The sequence below is a fragment of the Dryas octopetala genome, chromosome 1 (assembly GCF_963921425.1).
Source record: "Dryas octopetala chromosome 1, drDryOcto1.1, whole genome shotgun sequence".
NCBI classification, from domain to species: Eukaryota; Viridiplantae; Streptophyta; class Magnoliopsida; order Rosales; family Rosaceae; genus Dryas; species Dryas octopetala.
The window spans coordinates 32,611,111-32,637,636 of NC_141366.1; the positions used below are offsets into that span (position 1 = coordinate 32,611,111).

The 26,526-nt window shown below is 36.1% G+C and overlaps 4 protein-coding genes across 7 annotated transcripts; 3 read left to right on the forward strand and 1 right to left on the reverse strand.

Moving 5' to 3' along the window:
* Nucleotides 1-6,242: 6,242 nt before the first annotated feature.
* LOC147299872 (Copper transport protein family) lies at nt 6,243-7,490 on the forward strand. 2 transcript variants are annotated; one of them, XM_086229473.1, is made up of 4 exons: nt 6,243-6,393; nt 6,562-6,634; nt 7,052-7,213; nt 7,305-7,490. In XM_086229473.1, exons 1-3 carry the CDS (start codon nt 6,388-6,390, stop codon nt 7,189-7,191), a joined length of 219 nt encoding a protein of 72 aa, XP_086085599.1. In that variant the 5' UTR covers nt 6,243-6,387; the 3' UTR covers nt 7,192-7,213; nt 7,305-7,490. The 2 variants fall into 2 exon arrangements, with proteins under 2 accessions (XP_086085599.1, XP_086085598.1); XM_086229472.1 differs by having other exon boundaries at nt 6,245-6,393; nt 7,052-7,490.
* A 3,819-nt stretch (nt 7,491-11,309) lies between these two features.
* On the forward strand, nt 11,310-13,843 carry PFK2 (phosphofructokinase 2). 3 transcript variants are annotated; one of them, XM_086242845.1, is made up of 3 exons: nt 11,310-12,104; nt 12,756-13,646; nt 13,712-13,843. In XM_086242845.1, exons 1-2 carry the CDS (start codon nt 11,505-11,507, stop codon nt 13,614-13,616), a joined length of 1,461 nt encoding a protein of 486 aa, XP_086098971.1. In that variant the 5' UTR covers nt 11,310-11,504; the 3' UTR covers nt 13,617-13,646; nt 13,712-13,843. The 3 variants fall into 3 exon arrangements, with proteins under 3 accessions (XP_086098971.1, XP_086098956.1, XP_086098964.1); XM_086242838.1 differs by having other exon boundaries at nt 11,311-12,104; nt 13,728-13,843; XM_086242830.1 differs by having other exon boundaries at nt 12,756-13,843.
* A 2,874-nt stretch (nt 13,844-16,717) lies between these two features.
* On the forward strand, nt 16,718-19,695 carry LOC147299874 (O-Glycosyl hydrolases family 17 protein). Its single transcript, XM_086242858.1, has 2 exons — nt 16,718-17,339; nt 18,311-19,695. The coding sequence occupies exons 1-2, from the start codon at nt 16,987-16,989 to the stop codon at nt 19,413-19,415; spliced, it is 1,458 nt and encodes a 485-aa protein (XP_086098984.1). The 5' UTR covers nt 16,718-16,986; the 3' UTR covers nt 19,416-19,695.
* A 269-nt stretch (nt 19,696-19,964) lies between these two features.
* LOC147299875 (uncharacterized protein At4g26485-like) lies at nt 19,965-21,342 on the reverse strand. The gene is made up of 3 exons (XM_086229076.1): nt 20,958-21,342; nt 20,657-20,855; nt 19,965-20,558 (listed from the first exon to the last, which is right to left on the reverse strand). The coding sequence occupies exons 1-3, from the start codon at nt 21,175-21,177 to the stop codon at nt 20,273-20,275; spliced, it is 705 nt and encodes a 234-aa protein (XP_086085202.1). The 5' UTR covers nt 21,178-21,342; the 3' UTR covers nt 19,965-20,272.
* Between the last annotated feature and the right edge of the window lie 5,184 nt (nt 21,343-26,526).

The window sequence follows — 26,526 nt, forward strand, 5'->3', positions numbered from 1 at the left end:
TATCTTTCATGAATAGTCTTGTTCATATGAATGACTTGATATGAGGGATAATTGAAGGACAATACATTTAATAGTTTGATTTAACACTATTGTAAAATTAATAATTCATTAAAGTAAATTCATCTATTGAATGTGTTGTTCCTCATATTAAGTCCATAAAAGAGCCGGATTGCCCTCGTACATATTCGATTGTCAAACCTCAACATTATTGATCAAATGATGTATCACATTCATGTTTGGCACTGCTTCTTAGAAAACGTTTATGTTCAGTAGTGCTTTTGCTGAAAGTGCTTATGCTCATAAGCACATACAAATTTTTATAAAAATTTCTAGTGCTTTTCAAGTGCTTTAACATAAAGCACTTGGAAGCGCTTTCTGAGGAAGTACCTGACAGGTGCTTCTAAAAAAACCCCCTTAAAAGCGTTTTTATAACCCAAAAATACTTTTATTTATTTTTGTCAAACGCTATCAAAAACGTTTTTATCAATCTAAAAGCGCTTTTGGTAGTTCTAAAAGCAGTGTCAAACAGAATAGTAAAAGCACTACTGAGTAAAAACACTTTCTATAAAAGCAGTACTTCCAAAACAAGCTCAGATGTGGCAAAGTTATTTTATATAAATCATTAATTTATTTGTCACATTAGATTAATATCATTATTATTAAAAGACTAACTTATCTGACACAATATTTTGTTTTTTGGAATATCCAACACAATCTTTTGGTTTTGGTGGAATACCCAACCCAATCATGCAAAAAAAAAAGATGTGTATCCAATAATTGGTTCTTCTCGTGAAGACTCCAACATCTCATAGGGGTATTTTGGACTTTTGCTGATTTTGTTAGCTCCTCCAGCTAAACTATTTTTCACAGAGGGGATTATTTGAAAAAATAATGTGAAAAGGTGTTCGTGTGAATTTTAAAAGTGCGGGAATTATATATATGAAAATACCCTAAACCTCATGTGGGTGTTTGTGTAATTAATTCGTTTTTCTTTTGTAAAGAAGATGAAGGTTTCCTTTAACTTCTCCTTCTATATATTTTAATTCACCCATAAATAAACTCACAAGAAGAGAAATTAAATTTTCCCTTCAACTAAAGCGTGCGGTTCTCCTTCCTTTTTTTTTTTTTTTTTGTAAAAATGATGCATTGGATTTTCTTAATTTAAAGATGAAATCTTTTTTTATTCTATATATAATTTATTTTTTGTAAGATTTTAAGAAAAATTACAATAGTATTCGTAAAAATTTATGTGGCAAATGAATTGACATATATAATATATTCAACCAAATTGAATATTTTAATTGATATAAAATTTTATATCAATAAAGTACAAGATTAGTTGTGCCTTAAGACACTCTAGCATTCTCATTTGTAATTATAAACCAAGGCATAAAAAAATGTAGTGGGAGAGAGATAAAAAGGCCAGAAGGATTAAATTCATTGGTAAAACAGTAATTAATTAATAAGCTTATAATATAAAGCCATTATCATGCATTAATAGGGCCAAAATGGTAGCGATTAACATGCAATAGGGCCCGAATTCTTTTAAACGTTGATAGAGTATGTGTGTCCCAATCTCGCTGTTGAAACGCACCCATTCCGGCGTTGTCTTGTTCTTGCCCTCGTCTAGAAACCATCAAAAGCCATTAACCCTTTTGATAGCATATATAGCATTATTTATATTATAATTAATTAATTTGAGTTAACGTATAATTATTCATATATTAATTAAGTCAATCCCGTGAAAATATGGAATAAAAATTGAAAGGAGGGTACCTGTAAAACCCAAGCTACAGCTTTGGGTGTATGTATGGAACTATTTATTAGAAATAAGGTGGCTTTGGCTTGGCTGTGGCCTTCTGTTGGACCTGTCTTTCTCTACGATCCTTCTGTGGACTTTGTTTTGTTTTTGCTTCCTCCATCTCCTTTTCTCCTTTATTTTTAGCAACTCGTTATATGCATGCACCATGTACTCTACTACGTACCATTCTTTTCTCCCAAGGCCGATCCAAGATAGATTCATACATATTAAAATTAAGGTGAAAGTTCTATTTAAAAATAATAGCTAGCTATAGCTAGGGAGGCATTGATCGAAGCAGGCAAGCGAGAGCTAATTAATGGTTATTGCCTTCACACTCTTCTCCCATTTTAAAGTTTCACTTCGATCTTAATTTAGTTTAAGAATCTTTATATATATGTCTACTTAATTTCTTGTTTGGACTGAACCTTGGTATAATGCCTTTATATTAGTCCAAAGTCTAATTTCGATCACTACAATTTAATGTAATTAATTTGTAGCTCTATATTAATTAAGATTCAGATACCTCGATCATACCTATTAGGGGAAAAATATTTTCATGCTTAATATATATATATAAGTTTAATTTAGCAACCTTATAACTCAATCAAACATAGATGTTAAGTAATTTTTTATTCAGTTAATTTTAATGTTAATTAATGCAGGAGACAATGAAATGTAGCTTAAATTAATCAATCCCCTCTGTTTTTATTCTCCAATTATTTGGTAATTTGGTGAAGTACGTTTTTGTGAAGGTTCTAAATGCCAGGGCTTTGTGGGGAGTGTATATATCCGACCGGCCATAATGAATTGTGTGGATCGAGTTGATAAGGACTGCCTGGCTCCCTGAATGCCATATAAGAAGCTTGTCAAAGTGTGTTGACAACCTTCCTACTTGGCATCAAGGGAGTCATGCAGGCCTAACCCAACACCAACCATTGGGTGATATACATACATATATAGTGATATTAAGTATCACATGAATGATGAACTTAAGTGTATTGCTTCCCATCATTTCTTAATTATATCTCCTCTAGGTATTGTGTTGAGAGGTGTCATGGCTACATCGGGAAAGTGAAACACTTTTACTTATGTGGAAGCGCTTTTGACAATCCTAAAAACAGTGCCAAGTGGACCTCTTCTTTTACAACCATTGCCTCTACCATTTTACTAATTTTGAATCCAAATTTGATGATTGGCTTTGTAAGGACCAATTGATCTTGTCTTGGATTTTGAATACCATAAAGCCGCAAGTGTTTCTGGGCTTTTCAATTATTTTGACTCAGCTCACCATCTATATATGGGAATCTATGAAAGAAATGTATGGACATCCCACTCGATTTTTTCAATTAAAAAATGATATTGTAGGCATCTGTCAAGAGGGAAATCGAGGAATATATTCGTACTTCATATATTTTTAATTTCAAACACCTTCTTCCATATCTTGGTGACAGTTATGAGGAGTACGTAGAGGTGAGTTTGAGGGACTTGGATCCTCTGCCAGACTGGTTGGTACCAGGCTGGTACCAAACTTCTAATTTAAGCCCTTCAATTTGTTTTAATGGTTGAGATCCTCCCACATCTTAACTTTTATATTTTCATCCAAATAATATTAAAAAATTAGGAAAAAAAACTCATTAGCCCACTGCCCAGTGCATACCCCAGCCCCGCCTCAGGCCACCTCCTCCACCTTCTTCCTCCCGATCACCCTCCCCATCTCCTTCCCTTTCTTTCTCTCTACACTCTCTCTTCCCTCCATGGTTTTAGGTGCTAGATAATTTTCTAGCCCAAGTTTGCCCCAATTTGGGTATCTTTTCTGCTTCAGCCAAAACTTTTCTCATATTCAAAATGGGTATATCTCCAACTTGTGTTGAAAGTGGGGGTTACAAAGGAATAATTTCCATTAATTTGGAGAGAAATAGATGAGGCTTACAAGAGGAAGAAGAAGATGGAGTTGTGTTCTGGTGGAAAAAAGGACAACCTGCGAGAGAGGGAGGGTGATCAGGAGGAAGAAGGTAGAGGAGGTGGCCTGAGGTGGGGCTGGGGTATGCACTGGGCAGTGGGCTAATGAGTTTTTTTCCTAATTTTTTAATATTATTTGGATGAAAATATAAAAGTTAAGATGTGGGAAGATCTCAACCATTAAAATAAATTGAAGGGCTTAGATTAGAAGTTTGGTACCAGTCTGGTACCAAACAGTTTGGCAGAGGATCCAAGTCCGAGTTTGAGAGTGAATTCTTCCCAATCCGGGGAGGATGATGCGCCACGCATCACATTTAGTTACTTAGATGTGTTTGAGTCATGCAAGGGGGTCAAAGGACGTGAAATATGGCTTATAGACAAGGGGGGGATCGATCACGGCTTCGTACGTAGGATCGATCTGCCAGAATGACTGCAAGAAGAGGCGCAAGAAAAAACAATGGGCCATCGATCTAGGGAGAGGGCGATCGATTGCCGAAAGAGCAACATGAGTTCTAGACTTGGGGAGGCGATCGATCTCTAACCAATGGCCGATCAATCGCCTAGAGAAGATTTTTGTTTCCTTCGTGTTTTCTCAATCATGGATGCATCCTAATTTTTTTTTGTTACATTCTAAGTTTCATGTTTTTTTGGGTACGTTTGGTATTTCTTTTGGTCCAATACTTTTCTTTAAGTTTTCCTAGTCAATGCTTTTCTTTAAGCTTTTGGGAAGACCCATGGGTCAGCCCAAAAGCAAACACACGGGTCAACCTTGACCCGCCCTATAATGACCGGTTCTTGAAGCAATCAACGGTCGAGATCGTTTCTTCTTTAATGAAAGCGTGCAGCCCAAATTAAATTGAGGGCGAGAATCTGATGTGACGTGCGTACGGAGGCTCCCGTGAGCTCGTCTGCTTGTGCAGCTGACGCCGCGTCAGCGCTGCGCTGGGCCAGTCACGTCGCACCACGTGGCGCTGTGTTTGCCCAGTCAGCAACTAATCCTCTTTTTTTTTTTTTTTTCCTTTTTTTCTATTTTTCCAAACTTCGTTAAATCACCAAAAATAGTTCAGGACTCCAAATAATTCTCCGAAAAATCTTACGGACTCGTAGTGATTAATGCTAATTTCATGTAGCCTCAAAAAAATAAATTGATCTCTAGACAAATTACGAAAATTCAACTTCAATGAATTTAATTTTCAAAAATATAATCCAACTTGATAACCACCAAAATTACAGTCAAGGGTTCTAGAGCTCCACTCTAAACTTCTGTTGATATAAGTTAGTTACTCAAAAACAAAGGAAACTTCACTCCCTTTAAGAAATTTTAAGTTTCTAAGAACAAAAGAAATTCGAAAACACGTGTTAAAACATGATTGAATTGTAAAAATCCAGAGTCTTACAGGTAGCTAGGCATGAAGCAAATGAAGTGATTGCAGATGAGAGGTTGGCGAGGAGAGAGGCCGACAAGGAGATTGCAGAGGAGAGAGGCTGGCCAATGAGGAGATTGTAGAAGAGAATGGAGATGTGCTCGGTATTGTTTCGGTATCGGAATACTGCCTGTGTGAGCATTTCAATACCGGCTCCGACTCTGATTATTGCAGGCACAGATCGATCGGTGGCCGAAACCGAAAATGGAAGAACAAATACCAAACCGTTAGTATCGGATCGGGTTGGCAGTCGATATTTTTCGATAAGTCGACAAAAAAACCCAGCCTTACAATTGGATGAGTCTTTTTGCTACATTTTTTCAAAAATAAAAAACTATATATGTGAGTACTTAAAGGGTTAGAACAAACTGGAGAAATCTAGAAAACTAACTCATTTTGGTTTTCATTAAAGACTTTTAACTCTTTTTAAAAAATTTTAGAATTTTGACCTTCGAGTAGTATTCGTGCTCGAACCCCCCCTCAAGTAGTACTCGAACCCTATCAAGTAGTGCTATTCGAAGGTCAAATTTTTAAAAATTTACAAAAGAGGTTAAAAGTCTTTACTTGACTTTAATTCAGATTAATTTTTCAAACTTCTCCACGAATTGTTCCAAAATTCTTATAAGTTGTATATATTGAATTAATGAAACAGTTAGACGTTAGTATCGATTAGTAGTCACATATGGCCTGTGTAGACGGCTAGGTAGGTAGGTATAAGTAGCGAGAGCCGAAATTAAAATAAGTTAGACCGCTAAAGTAGCTAATTGGTACACATCGTCAAGGTCAATGAATGTCCAAAATTTCCCATGTGAGTCAAGACTTAAAAGAAATTAAGAAATATCCATGCAAGTTCCTCCATGCAAGTTCCTTCAAGTCAATGACGCGGTTATGGAACATTTCCCAGAAAGAATTGATGCCTTGATGGTTCGTTGTCATAATCGATTCTGCCAATATATATACGAGTAGCTTGCGCTTGAGTCGCTTGACCCTCATGAGTCTTTGAGAGGGAGACCCACAACAGTTTTTTTTTCTTCGTATAAGACAAGCTAGATATCTTCACAGCTTATAAAAAAAAAAAAAAAAAAAAAAAAACAGTATGTGTTCCTGGTGTTCAATCGATTTGATATATATAATATCTTCAATTTGGGTCTTGGGGAACCTCTATATCGATCTGTCCACAATTCAAAGACCGGGCCAGAGAAAATGAAGGTATCATCATTCATCACTTAATTATCACTCGATGAAAATCTTTTTAATTAATTAATTGCATTTCTATCATGCAATCTATATATATTATAATACTGAATATATATATATATACATATATAAATTATATTGATCTGACCCACTCCCAATCGATTTCTATATGCAAAAAAGATTGTGTTGAAAGTACCGATGAAGTGCCAGAAATGCAAAACGAAGGCGCTAAAAATTGCTGCCGAAGCAAATGGTAGGTACGCAGTACGGTTAGGATATAATATATTTACATATATACATAATACATTAATACATTAATACATGCATGCATGCAAGCTCATCAAAACTCCATTTTCGATTCATCTGTTTTGATTTGCTGATTTCTGTTTCGGCCAAAGAATAATTGATACGGATTGAGAACATATCGGGTGATGTCTAGCTGAATTCATTTAATTGACTGCATAATTATTATAAAACATTTTTTTATCATGATTATTAGATTTAATTTTCATTAAATTAAATTGGATTTGTAGATTTAATTTCTTCATAAAGGATGCTGTTGTCCCAATTTTTCTGTATAGGTGCATACATTATTTAAATAATTTATTTGAGTATTTTTCATATATACCATTAATTAATTAGAATTAATTGCAATGATTAATGTCTGTAGGTGTGAGCTCTGTGGCGTTAGGAGAGGAGGAAGACAAAGTAGTGGTAATTGGGGAAGGAATAGACGCCATCCAGTTGGCCAAGAGCTTAAGAAAGAAGTTTAAAGCCGCTGACATTATCACCCTTGCAAATGAAGAGTGAAAAGCAAACTCTAAATTAAGCTGTAATTAGATTATTAATTTTTTGTTAAAAGCTGAAATTAATATTCCATGTGTATTGCTGCTTAATTGGTGTTTTTTGATAAATTTTTGTAGTATTGGCTCTTGACTCTTGGCCATGGATGACTCACGAGGATGAATATATAGTAATATTGGAAATTTAGCATATTATATGTATATGTTTATACTTTATACCTTATGTACGGAATTAATTACTGTCCTTTTAAGGTTCTGTTGAGGATTTATATTTTATATAAGATGTGGAATTAATCATGATGTTTATATCTCAGTGGTGCACTGGTGCTAATATTGTTTCCATTTCCAGTATGACATTAATTAATCATTTGCTTTTCCCTTGAATTTCTTTTTTTCTTTTATTTAGAGAAGAGGTGTATAACGGGAGATAAGCGCCTAGTATCCTGTTTGAGTTAGCTCATTTAATAATATGTCGTGTTTAGACTAGCTCATTTTATATTTTAATAAATATTTTTTAGATTTTTAAAGTCTTAAATCATTTACTTTTATTGAAAATAGCACATGAAATAAAAAAAAAAAATTAAATCAAGACACCAAAAGAATGCTACTGTGTAGCAAAGGGAGACTGCTCTATTGTTGTTTCTTGAAACAAACTTTATTCACCCTCTTGTTGGTGTTTGAAGAGGCACATAGATAAAGACGTACATCACCATAAATGTGTATGCAACCTTAGGTTCATCCTAAGGAGGATTTCAAGGATAAACTCTCATCTTTATCTATTTTCACACCTTATTACCCAATAGTTAGAACTACAATTGTTACTCAGTTTCGTGATAATCAGATTATTCATACATTTTTTCATCAAAATCCATTACTTTTCTTTGCACTCAATTTTCCAAGTTATCATTCATCGCATCTTTAATTTTGAACATACAGTCATCGGTTCACCAAGTGAGTAAAGTCCTTGAGAATCAAGACAATTGAACTTAGGCAAGATAGTTGTTTCTTACTCGCCGCACAATTGTTTGGTAAGAAGTTAGTTAATTCACGACGCGAATAAGCAATTCAATATAAATTAAGCAACCAACACATCACATTCTGCAAACCGGCTATCTCGGTCATGCAATATAACTCCCGCAATCATCTAAAAGGACTATCAGTGTTAATTCTAAGCAAATTTTTCAGCTAGTCTTGCCGTGATTTTTGTAGGTAACATAATTTTGATTGATAGTGAAACATGAGGCAAGTTTGTGGGCTAATGATTAGACTTGTCTTGGTTTTTGCGAAATACACACCGCCTAAACACTGATGTGATCAAGCATTTAATGTTGAGATATGATGCCGTTGGAGAGAATCTCGCCTCTTGAGTTGACACTTCAATGTTTTACAGCTGAAAGGTGAATGCAATTTGAGAAAAAATTTCCAAGTGTTGGAAGTTTGGCTTTTGCGCCGAGTCCAACCAGTTTTTTAGTTTTTAAGAAACGCAGCAAAGAAGAAGCATTGTAAAGCATTACATTTCCTTAACTAACTCGGCGAGTTTGGCCAAAGCTCAAGGAAATTGGGGAGCAAATGTTTATACCATAATTTGGCACTGGGCTGGAGTCACAATTAGGCCCAAAGTTTCGTTGGTGAGGCCCGAATTCTACGCAGTTTGCAAAGCCCATCCAGACAAAGCCCAAGTCGAGTAGGTGCGAATTGTGGAAATTTTCCCGCATAGTTATTGCTGAGAGTCCCTGTTGATTTAGGAGTTCTAAATTAGGCAGTTTGTAAGATGGCTTTGGCGTGAAAAAAGAAACAGAAAGAAAAGAGTCCTAGTTCAAATTGAAGAAAGAGTTCTTGAATTCAAGGAAGGTTAACCCTCATATAATGAGACATCATGCATTTAGAAAGCTCTCCAACACATTCAACACAACCTAATACAAATCTTGGATCAAGCATCTCAATTTCTCAAGTTCTTCAAGCTCTCAAGCAAATTGTTCTTTTTGTTTTAGCTCTTCTAGGATCTCATTTTTTTTTTTTTTTTTGTATCGATTTTTTCTAGTTTAATCCTTTTTTTTTGTGACTTTCCATTATGAGATTTGTTGTTAGAACTGCAATTGTTATCCAATTTCGTAACAATCAGATTATTCACACCTTTTTTATTAAAATTCATTACTTTTCTTCACATCCGATTTTTCAAGTTATCATTCATCGCATCTTTAATTTTGAGCATACAATCATCGTTTCACCGAGTGAGTAAAATCTTTAAGGATCAAGGAAATTGAACTTAGGTGAGGTAGTTGTTCTTTACTTGTCGCATAATTATTTGGTCAGAAGTTAGTTAATTCAGAGCGCAAATAAGCAATTCAATACAAAGCAACCAACACATCACATTCTGTAAACCGGCCATCTCGGCCGTGTAGTAGCACGCCCGCAATCATATAAAAGGACTACTAGTATTCTAAGTAAATTTTTCGGCTAGTCTTGCCGTGATTTTTGTAAGTAACGGATTTCTAACAACATTACAACTATATTGCTACCAAACATCATAGTTTAGGTTTTATTCCACACAAAAATATATAAGATAGAATATATATTTCAACCTCCTTAAATTTCTAGTTCATCTTCAATAACAATATATAAACTAAATATTATATTACTAATTTAAACTAAAATATAATATAATATATAAATTATAGCATAATATTAAGGCTTAATTATCGATTTACCACCCAAAACTATAACTCATTCCCACTTTACCACCTGAAAGTTTTTTTGTCCCAGATTATCACCTGTAACTTACATCCGTGTCCCATTTTACCTTGTTCCGTCAACAATTCCGTTAATGCTGACGTGGCGCGCTGGATGTGCGCCACGTGTCACATCTTTTTTTGTATTTTTTGATTTTTCTATTTTTATAAACTTTGAAAATCAATTAAAAATAGCTCCGAGCTTAGAAAAATACATAGAAAATTCCTACTGACTTGTCTTGACTAGTACTAATTTACTATGGGGTCAAAATGTCAATTTTCCCTCTCAAAATTTCCAAAAAATTTGGAAAGTCTAAATTTATTTCTAGAAAATTAAAATACTTTAGACTCTTTGGAAATTCATAGAATAATCTCCCGAACTCCAAAAAATATGAGGTCTGCACCGTTAGTCTTTTAAAAACTAACAATACCTTTCTCATGAACACTTGCTACCCAAAAGACCTCTCGGTCTTAGAGGAAAATAAAATTTCCTATAAAATAAATTCTAGAATTTTCTAGAATTTCTGTAAAGTCTCAAAATAATTCTCTAAAACAGGCTTTTGGTAATTTTTCAAAATATTTTTGAGAATTTGTCCAAGAGTTTACGAAAATTCTAGAATTTTTTCTATAATTTATTTAATAGAGGAAAATTTATTTTAATTTTTTAGAAATAAATTTAGACTTTCTAATTTTTTTGGAAATTTTTAGAGGGCAAATTGATAATTTAACCTTATAGTAAATTAGTGCTAGTCAAGACGAGTCTGTAGAAATTTTTCGTGTATTTTTCTGAGTTCGGAGCTATTTTTAATTAATTTTCAAAGTTTATAAAAAAAAAAATGCGAAAAATAAAAAAAAATGTGACACGTGGCGCACATCTACCGCGCCACGTCAGCATTAACGGCCAGATCGTCAGCATTAACGGAATTGTTGACGGAACAAGGTAAAATGGGACACGGATGTAAGTTACAGGTGGTAATCTGAGACAAAAAAACTTTCAGGTGGTAAAGTGGGAATGAGTTACAGTTTTAGGTGATAAATCGATAATTAAGCCTAATATTAATACAAATCAAGTTCGAAATTCGGGTTGGCTTGAGCGGCCATGACTTCTATCCAACCCCAACTAAAAAAATTTGAATTGAGGTCGTATTTGGGTTTAGACGGATTTTGACTTTTTCAAACCTTTCCACACGGGTTCAAACAACAGGTTGAGTTTGGACGGCTCGGGTTGAACCGGCCCAAGTTGCACCCGTACATATGGATAGTTGTGTTGTGTTGGGGGATCGTCGGCCAACGCGATTGAAATTTGAAAGGTCAGTTCTCAAGTAGTGGTCCAGAAATAGATGTGGGTTTGGGTAGCGTAGTGGATTTGCCTGCTTTCTTGTCTTATTGGGCCAGAAGATATTTGATTAGGCTTGGGGTTGGGGTACGTGGGTGAAAATGTAATTGTCAGTGGTGACAACACGCCGAGGCGTAGGTGTCGAGTATCCGACAAGGGAGCCTCAGCACGCCACGTTCGCTTTCATCTTCATTGATCCTTGGGGACTTGCTGTACTGATCGAGTTCACTGTTGACTGTTTGGAGTAGATCAACGATGGCCGCTACGCAATCAGAGGCAGCTGCAGAGACCCACAAAGCAACAGCAAGAAACGATGATGAGTTAATGCTGTCATTGTCTGGCGTGAAGCTCCAGAAAATACCGCACCTAACCGACTATCTATCACTGCCAGAACCCCGAACCAATCCAATTGAAGAAAACCCGTTCTACCACCGCTCCCACGAGGGCTTCTACATAACCCCATCCGAGGTCGTTCTGCGCCACATCATCTTCGATCTCTCCCAGACCTTCCCCTCCAATGACGCCTTAGCCTACCACCGCGGCGGCCCGCGGCAGCAAATCTTCTTCGAGCCGTCGACCACGAAGGCGGCTATTGTGACCTGCGGTGGGCTGTGCCCGGGGATGAACACGGTGGTGAGGGAGCTGGTTCTTGGGCTCTGGGACCTCTACGGCGTCCGTGACATATTTGGTATAAAGGCTGGCTACTGTGGGTTTTACTCCATGGAACCCCTGCAGCTTAACCCCAAGCTTGTCCACAACTGGCACAAGAAAGGTGGCACCATCCTTGAGACCTCTAGAGGTAGCTTTGATCTTCAAAAGATTGTCGATGCCATCCAACATCGCGGCTATAATCAGGTACCTTTTACATTTTGTCATTTCTTTCGTCTTTCCTTTTTCCTTCTAATTTGTGTTTAAAATTTGAATTCACTTCCTTTTCTTTTTTTGGCATTTTATTAAGTCAATATCGATCCTTATATATACACTTTTGACCTATGTTCAATGCTCACAAGATTCCAGTATTCTTCAAAGTTTTTTGGTTTCTTTGTCATTCTTGGTTATAAAAACTATGCATAGAAGATCATGATCATCATTTCTGAAATGTCATGATGGGACTCAGTTCAGGTTATTGTCGATTGAAAGGAAATATCAAGATGCCTTAATTTGTGTAATTAGATAGATAGCAATTAGGAGATGGGATGAATACCAAATATGAGAGTATTATGAGAGTTTTGGATCCATTACAATATTAACTCGAATGAGCAATTTTTATTTTTAAGAGAAACAATCTTTACTTTAGTAAAGTGTAAAATCACAAATCACCTATGATATATTAGTTTCCATTAAGGTTAGATTATCCACGGTGAATATGAGTTTTATGTACCAATATGAATCATTAATTGTTACCTTATTATATGGTTATGGATGAAGCAAATTAAGTAAATTCTTGTAGCTATCCACTCATCCCATACATTAAAACCTACTCTGATTATGATCGATTGAGTACAGCTGTACATCATAGGTGGAGATGGCACCATGCGTGGGGCAGTGGAGATATTTCGTGAGATTTGTCGGCGAAAACTGAAGATTGCAGTTGCTGGGATTCCGAAAACTGTTGACAATGATGTAGGTATCATTGACAGATCTTTTGGATTCCAAACAGCAGTGGAAATGGCCCAGCAGGCAATCAGCGCAGCTCATGTGGAGGCTGAAAGTGCAGTGAATGGAATAGGCTTGGTGAAGTTAATGGGTCGAAGTACAGGGCACATTGCTCTGCATTCAACATTGAGCAGTCGTGATGTTGACTGCTGCCTAATTCCTGAAACCCCATTTTACTTGGAAGGAAAAGGAGGCCTTTTTGAATTCCTTGAGCAGCGACTGAGGCAGAATGGACATGCAGTCTTGGTTGTGGCTGAGGGCGCCGGACAGGATCTGATTCAAACAACAACAACAAATGATGGCCACAAAGAGGAAATCAAGAGAGATCCATCTGGAAACCCAGTGTTCCATGATGTTGGGCAATGGTTGAAGTCGGAGCTAAGCAAGTGGTGGAGTAGAGAACATCCAGACGAGCTGTTCACAGTGAAGTACATAGATCCCACATACATGATACGAGCGGTCCCTGCAAATGGTACAGATAACTTGTACTGTACGCTAGTAGCCCATTCAGCCATTCACGGAGTCATGGCAGGGTACACTGGATTTGTGTCTGGCCCCGTCAATGGCAACTATGCTTACATTCCAGTAGAAGAGGTGGCAAAGGCTAAGAATGAAGTCAACACAAGAGACCATAAATGGGCCTGGGTCAGATCAGTCACCAACCAGCCTGATTTTTATGGGACTCAATCAATCACCAAGACTACTAATTAATTTGTGGAGATCGAGCTTCAGCTCTTTCTGGTAAGCTTAAATTCTGGTTTCTTTGTTTCTACTTTCAAACTTTAACTTGTTGATGATGTGTACAGTTTCCCATATCTGCAGTGTCTGTGTGTATGTGTACGCATTTGTGTTGTTTGGAGGGCCTGGAGGTATTAGTCAAGTGATGATCAATTAGTACTGGTGTTTACATTAATAAAAGGATTTGTTAGTATAGGATATATGAGCTGCTGTTGTGATTTGTATTAGTTAATAAAAACAAGGTACTTCAAACAGAGAGAGAGAAGGTGCTATATATATTGTAATATCTGCAGAAAATGTACAATGGAGAATTTGGTGATGACTGACACTAGCTAAGAACCACAACTTTTATGAAATAAAAGAAGGATGATTCCCAAAAATTTTCTGTGATAAGATGTTCAAATGAAGTGACAGTTTATATGTAATATCACAATTTTTATTCATGGGATGAGCATTCATATTATACGTATATATAAATTTATATACATAGATACATACATATGACAGGAAGTTCTCTGTGTATCTTTATTAGTTTGATGTACAAATAATTATACACTAGCTAGCTATTAGTTACTTTCTGAACAATAAATAAAGGTAGTGTTGGGGTGAGGTGGACCCCTAAGAGATTGTATAGCTAGCATGACTTTGTTTCCTGAAAGTGGCAGGAAAGATAAAGAAGTAAAAAAAGAAAGAAAAGGTTCTTTGTTAGAGGAATCAGATGTATAATCAGCACAGCAGCAATTGTGTTTGGTTCTATATATATCTTTGATTCTTTTCTGTGTTAAAAATTGCTATAATGTTGCTGTTGCGACAGAAGGTACACTCACTTTTGATAAAGAAAAATAGGTAGATAGTTGGATGACCAATTGCTTTGAGCCTTTGTGAATATTGCTGTGCGTGGAATCTCAAATATGGTTGCTACGTGGCCTGTAAGTAAAAACGATGTGTTTATCTACTTTGACAAATCTGCAGCAGCTAGCTATAAAGTCGGTGAAGAGATAAAAAGAGACCAAACGGAAATAACCTCCACTATTACAACTACAACCACTACTGTATGATGGAATATTAAACTGGTCCAGCCATACATGATACATGCATGTCGCTCTCATGCCTGTAGCCTATTTTTGGGGGTGGTCATCATCATCAGATTATGTCCAAATTATGAAGCGGCCTGCCTACCGTCACTACATGACAATATTACATACAGCTTTACAATCATTTTTTCTGTGATAATTCCTTGCTTTTCCCCTAATATATTAATTAATGGCTTTTCCAATGAAGTGTTAGCTAGAGCCTAAAGGCTAAAGCTTTCTCCAATTCACTTTTTCTACCAACATTTTGTTTTAGTATTCTCATTCTACATTGTATTTTTATAATCATAACTATTCCTTAGTAAGATAATTATTTGAAAATCATGTCTATAAAAAATTAATAAAATCAAAAATTATTTAGTCATATAATTATTATCAAATAAAAAAAAGCAAAAGGTGAATCAAATTATTACCAAAATTATATGTTTATTTCACAGTTACATAACCAAACGATTTCTGATTTGGTTAATTTTTTGCAAAGATGATTCATAGTTAGATTTAAAAATAAAAGGTTTTGATTATAAATTTAGGTCCATTGATTTTAACTACTAAATTTTAATAATTTTTTAATTCAGGTATCAAAATTAAATAGCATTTTAGATTAAGTACTAGTTGAAAAATCAAACAAATTAATAAAGTAAAAGGTATTAGAATTTACAAATATTACATCACATGCCATTACAATAAAAAAATAAAAATAATATTACATCACAAATATTACATTAATTTATACTATATTGTATTAAAAAAAAATCAATCAAATCACAACTTAACTGTGACTGTCTTAATAAATTGAAAGAGACAACTCACACCACTATACCATATATTATTTTGAGTAAAAATATTGTTTTGACCTCTATTTATACTATATTGTAGTATAATTTCTCTTAAAAAAATTCAATTAAGTCACAACTTAACTGTAACTGTCTCACAACTTAGATGTGACTGTCATTCAGTCACAACTAAATTTGAAGTTGTGAATATCGTACAGTCACAACTAAATGTGAAGTTAAGACTACACTAGCAAATTTTCAAGATAATATAAAACCCTCAAGGGCAATTTTGTCAAAACTTTATAAATTTAACTAACACTCATCATATGTGGGCCAAAAGATAAAAATGTCAAATGAAAAAGTCTCAAATCAAAGGGCTAACATATTTGTGACCTAATCTAAAAAACATATTTAAATTTGGTAGTTCAATTGAAATATTATATGGTTTTCATGTTATACCAAAAAATTATTGAGATTTGATATTTAATCCTAATTTTTTAAATAAATTTACACTGCGAAATTAGAATAATAAAAGAGATCGATGAAGCAGGTAAATTGAAGAAGGTAAATCGGAATTCCTCAATATAAAATGGCTAAGTTAACTCAACATTCTCAAAGGGATTGGTGAGCAGGTGCTATTGTTTTGTTGGTGCCTGGTGGTCAGTAAGCCCCCATTTTCTGCTGATACTGATCATATATAGTCGGTTACTACCCGATAAAACTTCATAAATAAATAAAACTATTTCTCACTGAGGAGTAGTTAGGATCATAACATGTCCGAATGATCGATTATAATTAATTATAAGTATATTGTATACATGGCTAAAATTACAAGTGCAACCTCAAAAGTTGATCTTTTAGTATTCATAAAGGATGAGTTGATGTGCAAGTTTGAATTTGCATACACAGACACTTAATTACAGCAGCGACCAGCGAGCATGAAACCAATTATGACATCGTTTTCCTTCCTTCATTGGATTGATTAGGGTTCATGTCAATTGTCACATGGATCACATCATATATGCATATATTGCACACATGAGGACAACAAATTGCACCCACCGTCACCGAATCCGATACTATCCACATAGAGTTTGCGATTAGGCAGTCGGTGGTGGCACATAACAATTGGGACACTACTACTACTGCTTTATAAGTGGAGGATATATTAGTCATTTTATTAATCATCATCAAATATCAAGTCTGATCTATGATCTATCTGGGATTATTGGGATAATGTGAGCTTCTACTTTACTCTTCCTGTAGCTGTTGGCTGTTTATTCCCTGCTCCTAGGCTCCTAGCATTTAGGAATTATTATTAAGAGTATTTCTCATCGATCATTCGATCTCACTCTTTCTTTCTCAAACACTCAAACCCACCACCCCACACCTGCAAGCAGCAAACAAATACAACAACACTCTGGATAGCCTATTATCAAGTCTCAGCATTGAATGATTGAATGAATCATCTGGTTGAAAATGTTAGAACCCAGGTTCACATTAGTCGCAGGAGCTCTGCTTTCTTTTATACTGGTTTGGAGCTCAGCTCCAAGCACAGAATCAGCCATTGCAGTGAACTGGGGGACTATCTCTTTTCATAAGCTCAAGCCTTCCACAGTGGTAGATCTCTTGAAAGACAACAAGATATCAAAGGTGAAGCTTTTCGATGCAGACCCAGGTTCTCTTCAGGCTCTCATGGGCACTGGGATTCAGGTCATGATTGGCATCCCCAATGAGATGTTGGCCACCTTGAGCTCTTCCACTGTTGCCTCTGATTTATGGGTTCGCCAGAATGTGTCCAGATATATGGCTAAAAATGGTGTCGATATCAGGTCCCTCCCCTTCTCTTCTCTTCTCTTCCCTTCTTTTGTTCTTTATATGGCTAACAGGATACTCATCTGTTAGGGACTCAATTTTAGTTTAAAAATTCCATTTTGATTCTTGAAGAAACTGGCACTATTAACCCGCTACTAAAAGAATTAGGTATTATTATTCAGGATTGTTCCTAGATTTGTGAGCGATAGTTTTGTCCTGTGGTTTCTAATCATCTGGGACTTTTGTCCCCAGTTGGAACCCAGGCTCAGACTGTATTTTGAGCCAGAGTTTCCATTTGCATTTTACAGTTTCATCTTTGTAGGCATAAAAGGGTAACCTGAGTTTATACTTTTTGGCACAGATTAATGGTGTGTTTTTACTTTTTAACCAGTCTTATTTTGCCACCTTACCACTCCAGTTTGAAATTCTGATAATCCTATGCAGCTGAGCTCTACCCTACTTCCCCAACCCATTATTATCTCTATGGAAGCTCTAATAGCTGGCTCACCCTTCATGATGGAGTTAAGTGAGGTTCTAGATCTACACCCAAAACAAATGACTCAAAACAGATTCAGAAAATAATGCCACAAGATAAATCAGTTTGTTGCCAAAACTTTGGTATGTGAGATCAGACAGAGAAGAATGGGGTTTTTTTTAATCTAATTCAATAGATGCTTTTTCACTTGAGTACCATGCTAGTCAATGAATAGCATGGTTAAACATTAACTCATACTATATCAGAACCGCATGGAAAGATCTGACTATCAGTCTATCAGGGAGCCAGACAGTCCAGAGTGCAGAATAAAAACTCATTTCTTCTATGATAGGAAGTTGCACTCTTGGTGACAATGGACACTTCAAATTTGCATAAATTTTTGCATAAAGACTTAAAATAGAAGTATGATATAATAATTGATTCTTCTGGATCTGTTTATATAAGAAGTTAGATCAAGAATTCTGTTTTTCAATTCTTGCCTTATGATGACAGGTATATTGCAGTAGGAAATGAGCCCTTCCTTTCAAGTTATTCTGGTCAATTTCAGTCTTATGTCATGCCTGCACTGCTCAATATACAACAGTCCTTGGCTAAAGTGAATCTTGCAAACTACGTGAAGTTAGTGGTCCCTTGTAATGCTGATGCGTACGAGGCTTCTCTTCCTTCTCAAGGGGCATTTCGACCTGAACTGACACAAATTGTAACTGAACTTGTTTCGTTTCTCAACTCAAATGGTTCTCCTTTTGTAGTCAATATCTACCCATTTCTAAGTCTCTATGGAAGCTCAGATTTTCCTCAAGAATATGCATTCTTTGAGGGGACTAGTCATTCTGTTACAGATGGGTCCAATGTTTACTACAATGCATTTGATGGAAATTATGACACCCTAGTTGCGGCCCTCAGCAAACTTGGATATGGTCAGATGCCCATAGTTATTGGGGAGGTGGGATGGCCAACGGATGGAGCCATCAGTGCGAATCTCACTGCTGCAAGGGCATTCAACCAAGGCCTCATAAATCATGTCCTAAGTAACAAAGGAACCCCTCTAAGGCCAGGTGTCCCTCCCGTGGATGTATATCTTTTCGGTCTGCTTGATGAAGGGGCAAAGAGCACACTTCCAGGAAACTTTGAAAGGCACTGGGGGATTTTTTCCTTTGATGGCCAGGCTAAATACTCACTAAACCTTGGTTTAGGCAGCGGACGATTGAAAAATGCAAGGAATGTGGAGTATCTCCCGTCTAGGTGGTGTGTGGCAAACCCATCTAGGGATTTGTCTGGTGTGGCAAACCACATGAAACTTGCCTGTAGTGTTGGTGACTGCACCACACTCAACTATGGGGGGTCATGTAACGGAATTGGCGCAAAGGGAAATGTCTCGTATGCATTCAACAGTTACTATCAGCTGCAGAGGCAGAATGAGCAGAGCTGTGATTTTGATGGGATTGGTATGGTCACTTTCCTAGACCCTTCTATTGGTGAGTGCAGGTTTCTTGTGGGCGTTAGTGATACTTCATCTAGTTCTAGTTCTCAACTATATTGGAGGTGGGTCATCGTTTGGATTTTGATTTTATGGGGGGTTTGGATTGGTGTAATGTGAAAAAAAGATTTTTTTTTTTTTTTTTTTTTTTTTGAGTTAGGGAGAGGAGGGTTTGAATTTGGGTGCATTGTGAGTAATTTTACGGCATTTCCAATTAGGGTACCCAACAATTGCGTGAAAAAAGATTTCCCCTCTTCGGAAACTATACTATTGCTAGGCGTAGGATATCAATACTATATCTAGTGATCTAGAGAAAGTTTAAAAGTTATGCCAGATTAGTAGGGGGTGTGTAATACAGTGATTTGTAACATGTAAGAGACGTATGGATGTATTGAATTATCTAAATATCATATTTCATAGCAGAAAAAAAAAAAATCTAAATATAATTCATATTCAGAGTCTTGATTTTTTTTATAGGCAAAGTCTTACATCTAATGTTATATCCACTCTAGAAACGAATCAAGGATGACACTGGTGACAGTACAGAGAATTGTTCAGTTGAAGTAATTACCAATGGGTGGGAGTGACCGTGGGACATAATTTCAACGATGATATTTTCAAAACCAAGTATTAATTCCGAATTGAAAATTGCATTGGAAGTCTGAAAAATATATAAAAAATTACTAGCAGAGAAGACCAGAGTCTTTACAGATGGATTATAAAATGATAGTATCAAAATCAGCAGCCCACTACTGCACTTTTGCCAAATGCATGGCATACAATAAAGAAGAAAAAAAAAAAAGAGAGATGAATTTAGGAAAGCAACATCCATAAAGGATAAAGGCTAAAGGTAAAGGGGAGACATTGCATTTATTGAGTCAATGATTCCTTGCAAGTTGATGTAGCAAGCAAGCAATTTTAGGGGTGTCCAAACTCAGATTTCAGTGGATTTTGATTAAGCAAGGCAAAGTAAAGACTTAAGGAGTGTGATTAAGGGTGAACTTGTAGGTAGTGCAAACGCCAAGGTGGAAAGGGGCATCGGAGAGGCTACCGTGGGCTCTCTTGTTGTGGTAGCCGGGATAGTCATCCTTGCAGAAGGGCACAGTTTGATTGAGAAGCAGCCCTATCTTTTGTGCTTTCCTTACTAAATCCCACTCGTTGTAAGGGTGACCCTCTTTGTGGCTTACATGAATCTCCCCTCCCTCTTTTCTCAAAAGCACTTTGCTATTCTTCAGAAAACCCTTTACCAATCTCTTGTTCAACCTGTTTCACATAACAATTTACATAATCATAATCATAATAATCATCCTCATCAATCATCAAATGGGAAGTTAAAAGACAATGAATTTTAGAAGGTTAACTGGATTTGGCAGTAGCTTTCCTCCCGGAAGAGAAAGCCAACATGAGGGAAGTTGTAGACAATCCTGTCGAACCTCTGAGTGCTGAGGAAAAAGTGTTGACTCATGTTGTTGGCGTCCACTCCGTAAAGCACTATGCAGCCCCTTTCTTCAAGCTCCCTCACATTTCCTATTGCGTTACTGTACTTGCTAGCTATCTTCTCTGCACTTAATAGTATCAAATCGATGAATTTTTGAAACAAACAAACAAACACACAAAAGAAAAATGATGGTAAAAGTAAAAGAGGTACATATGATAACATACCCTGGGAATCGAGAGAAGTTGCGACCATGTTGCAGGCAGATCCGAAGTGGGTTGCTAAAGAAAGAGAGAAGGAGAAGTCTCCTTCTCCAACCAACAATATTCTATGCTTCGATGAGTAGTGCTTTCTCCATTTCTCTTCCGATTCTTCTTCTTCTTCATCATCATCCGTTTCCATGTCTGATTCCCTTTCTTGGTATTCTTCTGCTTCTTCTTTTCCCATTCTGAATTTTCTGATGATGATGATGATTATGGCTGTTTGGACTTTCTTACTTCCCAACCAGTCAACACTAAGCACGATGAATGCATTATGTATTCTTTTGAGGAACCCAACTGTATATATCACATTATCACCACATTTACCTCTTCAGTCTTCCCACTACACACTTTCGACTTCCCCCTTCACCCTTATACCCGTAATCGTATCCTCCTCTGTTTCTGTCTTTTTTACTTTTATTCTTTTTCTCATTCTGTTTCGACGATGATTGATCCAAAGGTTTAATTTCATTTCAGTATCTCAAGTTTGATTCAAATTTCAATTTAGTACCTCATATTTAAAATCTTGCAATGTCATATCTCATCTTTCTGATTTGTTGCAATGTCATACTTCCGTTAGTATGATTGTTAAGAGATCTCTTTAATGCTGATGTGGCACTTACATGACACTCCCACAATACTGACTGGATACCACGTGGTCTGACAACATAACACATTATGCCACATGGCATAAAAAATAATTTAAAATCTACAAATTGAAAGAAAAAAATTAATAATTATGTGTCATGTTTCTAGGTTTTTAATTATTTTTAGGGTTAATTTCATTTATATCTCATAACTATACATCACTTATCAACTGGGTACTTCTGGTTCAAAAACTTTCATTCGGATATCTCAACTTCAATATTTCGTCAAATAAGTACCTCTATTACTTTGACCGTTAACTGCTGAGTTGGCGCTGACAAGGCATACGTGGACCCCACCATTAAATTTTGACTTGTCTTATAGAAATAGCCACATGTACAAAAATTAATATAAAAAAATCAAAAAACCCATTAAAATTATATTAAATAGAAAAAAAAAGACAAAAAAAAAAAAAAAACCAGCCCCCCCTACCCGACTTCACCACCCTACCCAGCCCCCTCCCTCCCCCTTCCTCCCCTACCCATCCCCGCCACTACCCCCAACCCACCCAACCTCACCCAGCCCTTTAAACCCACCAAACCAGAAAGCTCTCCAACACATTCAACACAACCCAATACAAATCTTGGATCAAGCATCTCGATTTCTCAAGTTCTTCAAACTCTCAAGCAAATTGTTCCTTTTGTTTTAGCTCTTCTAGGATCTCTTTTTTTTTTTTTTTTTGTATCGATTTATTCTAGTTTAATCCTTGTTTTCGTGACTTTTCATTATGAGATTTGTTGTTAGAACTGCAATTGTTATCCAATTTCGTAATAATCAGATTATTCACACCTTTTTTATTAAAATTCATTACTTTTTTTCGCACCCGATTTTCCAAGTTATCATTCATCGCATCTTTAATTTTGATCATACAATCATCGTTTCACCGAATGAGTAAAGTCTTTGAGGATCAAGGAAATTGAACTTAGGTGAGGTAGTTGTTCTTTACTTGTCGCATAATTATTTGGTCAGAAGTTAGTTAATTCACAGCACAAATAAGCAATTCAATACAAAGCAACCAACACATTACATTCTGTAAACCAGCCATCTCGGCCGTGTAGTAGCACGCCCGCAATCATATAAAAGGACTACTAGTGTTTTAAGTAAATTTTCCGGCTAGTCTTGCCGTGATTTTTGTAAGTAACGGGTTTCTAACAACATCACAACCATATTGCTACCAAACATCATAGTTTAGGTTCTATTCCACATAAAAATATATAAGATAAAAATATATATTTTGACCTCCTTAAATCTCTAATTCATCTTCAATAACAATATATAAACTAAATATTATATTACTAATTTAAACTAAAATGTAATATAATAAATAAATTATAGTATAATACTAATATAAATCAAGTTCGAAATTACAATTTAATACCTCAACTTTACCTCAGATTTCAAGTCAGTACCTCAAGTTTAAAAACTTGCATGTCAGTACCTCAACTTTCATTTCGTTGCAATTACATACCTCCGTTAGCTTTTCCGTCTGTCCGACCGTTAAACGCTTACGTGGCACGGTGACGTGGCTTTAAAAAATGCCACATAGACAAAAAAAAATAATAAACTTTTTAAAAATAAAATAAATAATTATAAAAAACAAAAAAAATAAAAAACCCTAATAATTAAATTATAAAAAACCAAAAAACATTTATTTTATTTATTTCATTTCTCTCCATTTCTGAGCCGCTGCCACCGCCCCCCCCCCCCCCCCCAATCTTCTTCTTCTTCTTCTTCTTCTTCTTCTTCTTCTTCCTCTTCCCTAACAAATTAACCCAAAACCATAAAAAAAATCAACAAAAATCATCAAAATAAATCAACACAAATCAACCCAAAATCCATTTCCAGTACACCCAAACCCACAACCCCTCCTTCTTCCCCACCCAGCAACCCCTTCTCCTGCCCCAACCAACAGCCACTCCCCAAAACCCGAGCAACCCTCCTCCCTCCCAGCCACACACCCCGCCGCCAAACCACAACCCAAAACCACCACCTGAGACCCACACAAATCAACCATCCTCCCTCCATTGTGCTTTTGCAACTCAAAACCAGAGACCCACAATGCACCACCCGAGACCCACTCGAGCAACCCTCCTCTCTCCCATCCACACACCTTGCCGCTGAACCACCACCCAAGCAACCCTCCCTCCCAGCCACACAAATCAACCCACCACCCACCACCCGAAACCCCAAAACCCGAGGCACCCAAGACCCACCAGTCACCGGAGAAAGAGAAAGGAAGAAGATGAGGGTGGTCTCGCTAGAGATGGGCGTCGGAGAAAGAGATCGGGAAGAGAGAGAAGTGAGAAGAGAGAAGAGACAATCGCAGAGGGGGGAACCCGAGACCCACCAGTCACAGGAGAAAGAGAGAGGAAAAAGATGAGGGATGGTCTCGCTGGAGAAAGAGTGACAGAAGCGGGGGGGGGGGGGGGGCGGCTGAGAGATAAGAGAAATGAAATAAATAAAATAAATGTTTTTTTGTTTTTTATAATTTAATTATTAGGGTTTTTAATTTTTTTGTTTTTTATAATTATTTATTTTATTTTTAAAAAGTTTATTTTTTTTTCTATGTGGCATTTTTTAAAGCCACGTCATCGTGCCACGTAAGCGTTTAACGGTCTGACAGACGGAAAAGCTAACGGAGGTATGTAATTGCAACAAAATGAAAGTTGAGGTACTGACATGCAACTTTTTAAACTTGAGGTACTAACTTGAAATCCGAGGTAAAGTTAAGGTATTAAATTATAATTTACTCTAATTTCATTTATATCCCATAACTATACATCACTTATCAACTGAGTACCTCTGGTTCAAAAAATTCATTCGGGTACCTCAACTTCAATATTTCGTCAACTAAGTACCTCTGTGACTGAAGGCAGTTAAGGCAGAAAATTTTGTGCGAAAATGCAAAGTAATTCTTTTTAGATTTCTTTCTTGGAACCCAATTGATGTTATGTGTATTTGGGAAGTATCTAGAGGGATCTAGGTTTATTTTTTAAGGTCTAATCCTATTTTTGTTAAGATTTTGGGTGCCAAACCATCAATGACAACTCATCATAAGAATAATCCAAGTCCAACAAGGAAAGTCTTTACCAAAGAAGAAAAGGATTTGTTTCTTATTAAAGGAAGGAGATCATCATCTTTGGGGTTCTTTTTTGGGGAAGAAAAGGGAGACAAGAAGTGGCTGCCATCCTTGTTTTCTACCATCCGTCGTCATAGTTCATAAGTTTTTAATGCTTTCTAGGTTTTTAATTATGTTTTTCTTTAAACATGAGCAACTAAACTCTTTTTCTAGGGATAGGATGATGCCCTAGCATGAATGTTTATGGTTTTAATAATTATTTAATGGATTTTTAGTTTCTTTTAGATGAATGCTTAATCACTGTTTTAATTGTTGCTATTTGTTAAGTTCTTTGACTGCGCACCTTAGGGCTTTGCATCTAGTAAATTTGAAGTTGAATTTGAGGCTGAGAGGCAATATAATTTGAATTAGCTTCTTGTGGTTGGGTGTGGTAAATTACATTGTTGCTCGAGAGAGAATAATGATTTGCTTGGTTCTCTTGTTTTCTAGAGCGTAATGAATCCTATTTGTTAAATTTGTGCCTGAGAAGAATAAATTGCATGTTAGGGTATACGACCTTTGCCTGGAGAAGGAAAGAATCATGCACTTAAGGAAAACTATGGTCTAAGTGTCTGAGAGGAACTTAGATACGAGAATTATCATCTAAAGAATTCAAAGAATTTGTTGAATGTATTAAAACCTAAACTGGATTGCTTGTGGTTGATTCCGAATCCCTAGTTCTTCCAATTGACTGTTAAACCATAATCTTTTATTTTCATTAGTTTACTTATTGTTCTTGATCCTTGTTTTTAATTGTTGCATTTTCATTTGCTCTCATCATAAATCGTCACAATAATCTTTTCAAATTCATTTTTAATTTTCAAGTTGTGTTTATTTTTATTAGATCTAAATAAGGAATTTAAGTTTTTGAATTAAATTAAAAATCCTTGTGGGTACGACAACCTTTTTTTTCCATATACTATATTACATCCACCCTGTATACTTGCAGGAAATTCACCAATCAAATTCAACTTCAAATTTACTAGATGCAAAGCCCTAAGGTGCGCAGTCAAAGAACTTAACAAATAGCAACATTTAAACAGTGATTAAGCATTCATCTAAAAGAAACTAAAAATCCATTAAATAAATATTAAAAACCATAAACATTCATGCTAGGGCATCATCATATCCCTAGAAAAAGAGTTTAGTTGCTCATGTTTAAAGAAAACATAATTAAAAACCTAGAAAGCATTAAAAACTTATGAACTATGACGACGGATGGTAGAAAACAAGGATGGCAGCCACTTCTTGTCTCCCTTTTCTTCCCCAAAAAAAGAACCCCAAAGATGATGATCTCCTTCTTTTAAATAAGAAACAAATCCTTTTCTTCTTTGGTAAAGACTTTCCTTGTTGGACTTGGATTATTCTTATGATGAGTTGTCATTGATGGTTTGGCACCCAAAATCCCAACAAAAATAGGATTAGACCTTAAAAAATAAACCTAGATCCCTCTAGATACTTCCCAAATACACATAACATCAATTGGGTTCCAAGAAAGAAATCTAAAAAGAATTACTTTGCATTTTCGCACAAAATTTTCTGCCTGAACTGCCTTCAGTCAAATAGCCATAACTTCTCCTAGAAAAATGCAAATCACGAACCGTAAAATTCCTCGGAAAGCTAACATCCGTATCTTTCCAACGGTATAGGGCACTACATCTGGTTTGCTCCGAGGAGGTGCAGTTTATTCCGCGAACTTGACTGATTTGCCCAGTAATTTCCACTTCAAAAATATCCCTTTTGCTTTGTTTTCTCCTCTTTACTCTTCAAACC

Bases quoted from the DNA above. Each gene is read 5' to 3' on its own strand.
- LOC147299872 (XM_086229473.1), top strand. The intron at 6,635-7,051 runs GTAGGTACGCAG...TAATGTCTGTAG, and splicing joins AATTGCTGCCGAAGCAAATG to GTGTGAGCTCTGTGGCGTTA.
- PFK2 (XM_086242830.1), top strand. From the start codon at position 11,505: ATGGCCGCTACGCAATCAGAGGCAGCTGCAGAGACCCACAAAGCAACA. The intron at 12,105-12,755 runs GTACCTTTTACA...GATTGAGTACAG, and splicing joins AACATCGCGGCTATAATCAG to CTGTACATCATAGGTGGAGA.
- LOC147299874 (XM_086242858.1), top strand. From the start codon at position 16,987: ATGTTAGAACCCAGGTTCACATTAGTCGCAGGAGCTCTGCTTTCTTTT. The intron at 17,340-18,310 runs GTCCCTCCCCTT...TTATGATGACAG, and splicing joins AAAAATGGTGTCGATATCAG to GTATATTGCAGTAGGAAATG.
- LOC147299875 (XM_086229076.1), bottom strand. From the start codon at position 21,177: ATGGGAAAAGAAGAAGCAGAAGAATACCAAGAAAGGGAATCAGACATG. The intron at 20,856-20,957 runs GTATGTTATCAT...TATTAAGTGCAG, and splicing joins AACTTCTCTCGATTCCCAGG to AGAAGATAGCTAGCAAGTAC. The intron at 20,559-20,656 runs GTTAACCTTCTA...TATGTGAAACAG, and splicing joins GAAAGCTACTGCCAAATCCA to GTTGAACAAGAGATTGGTAA.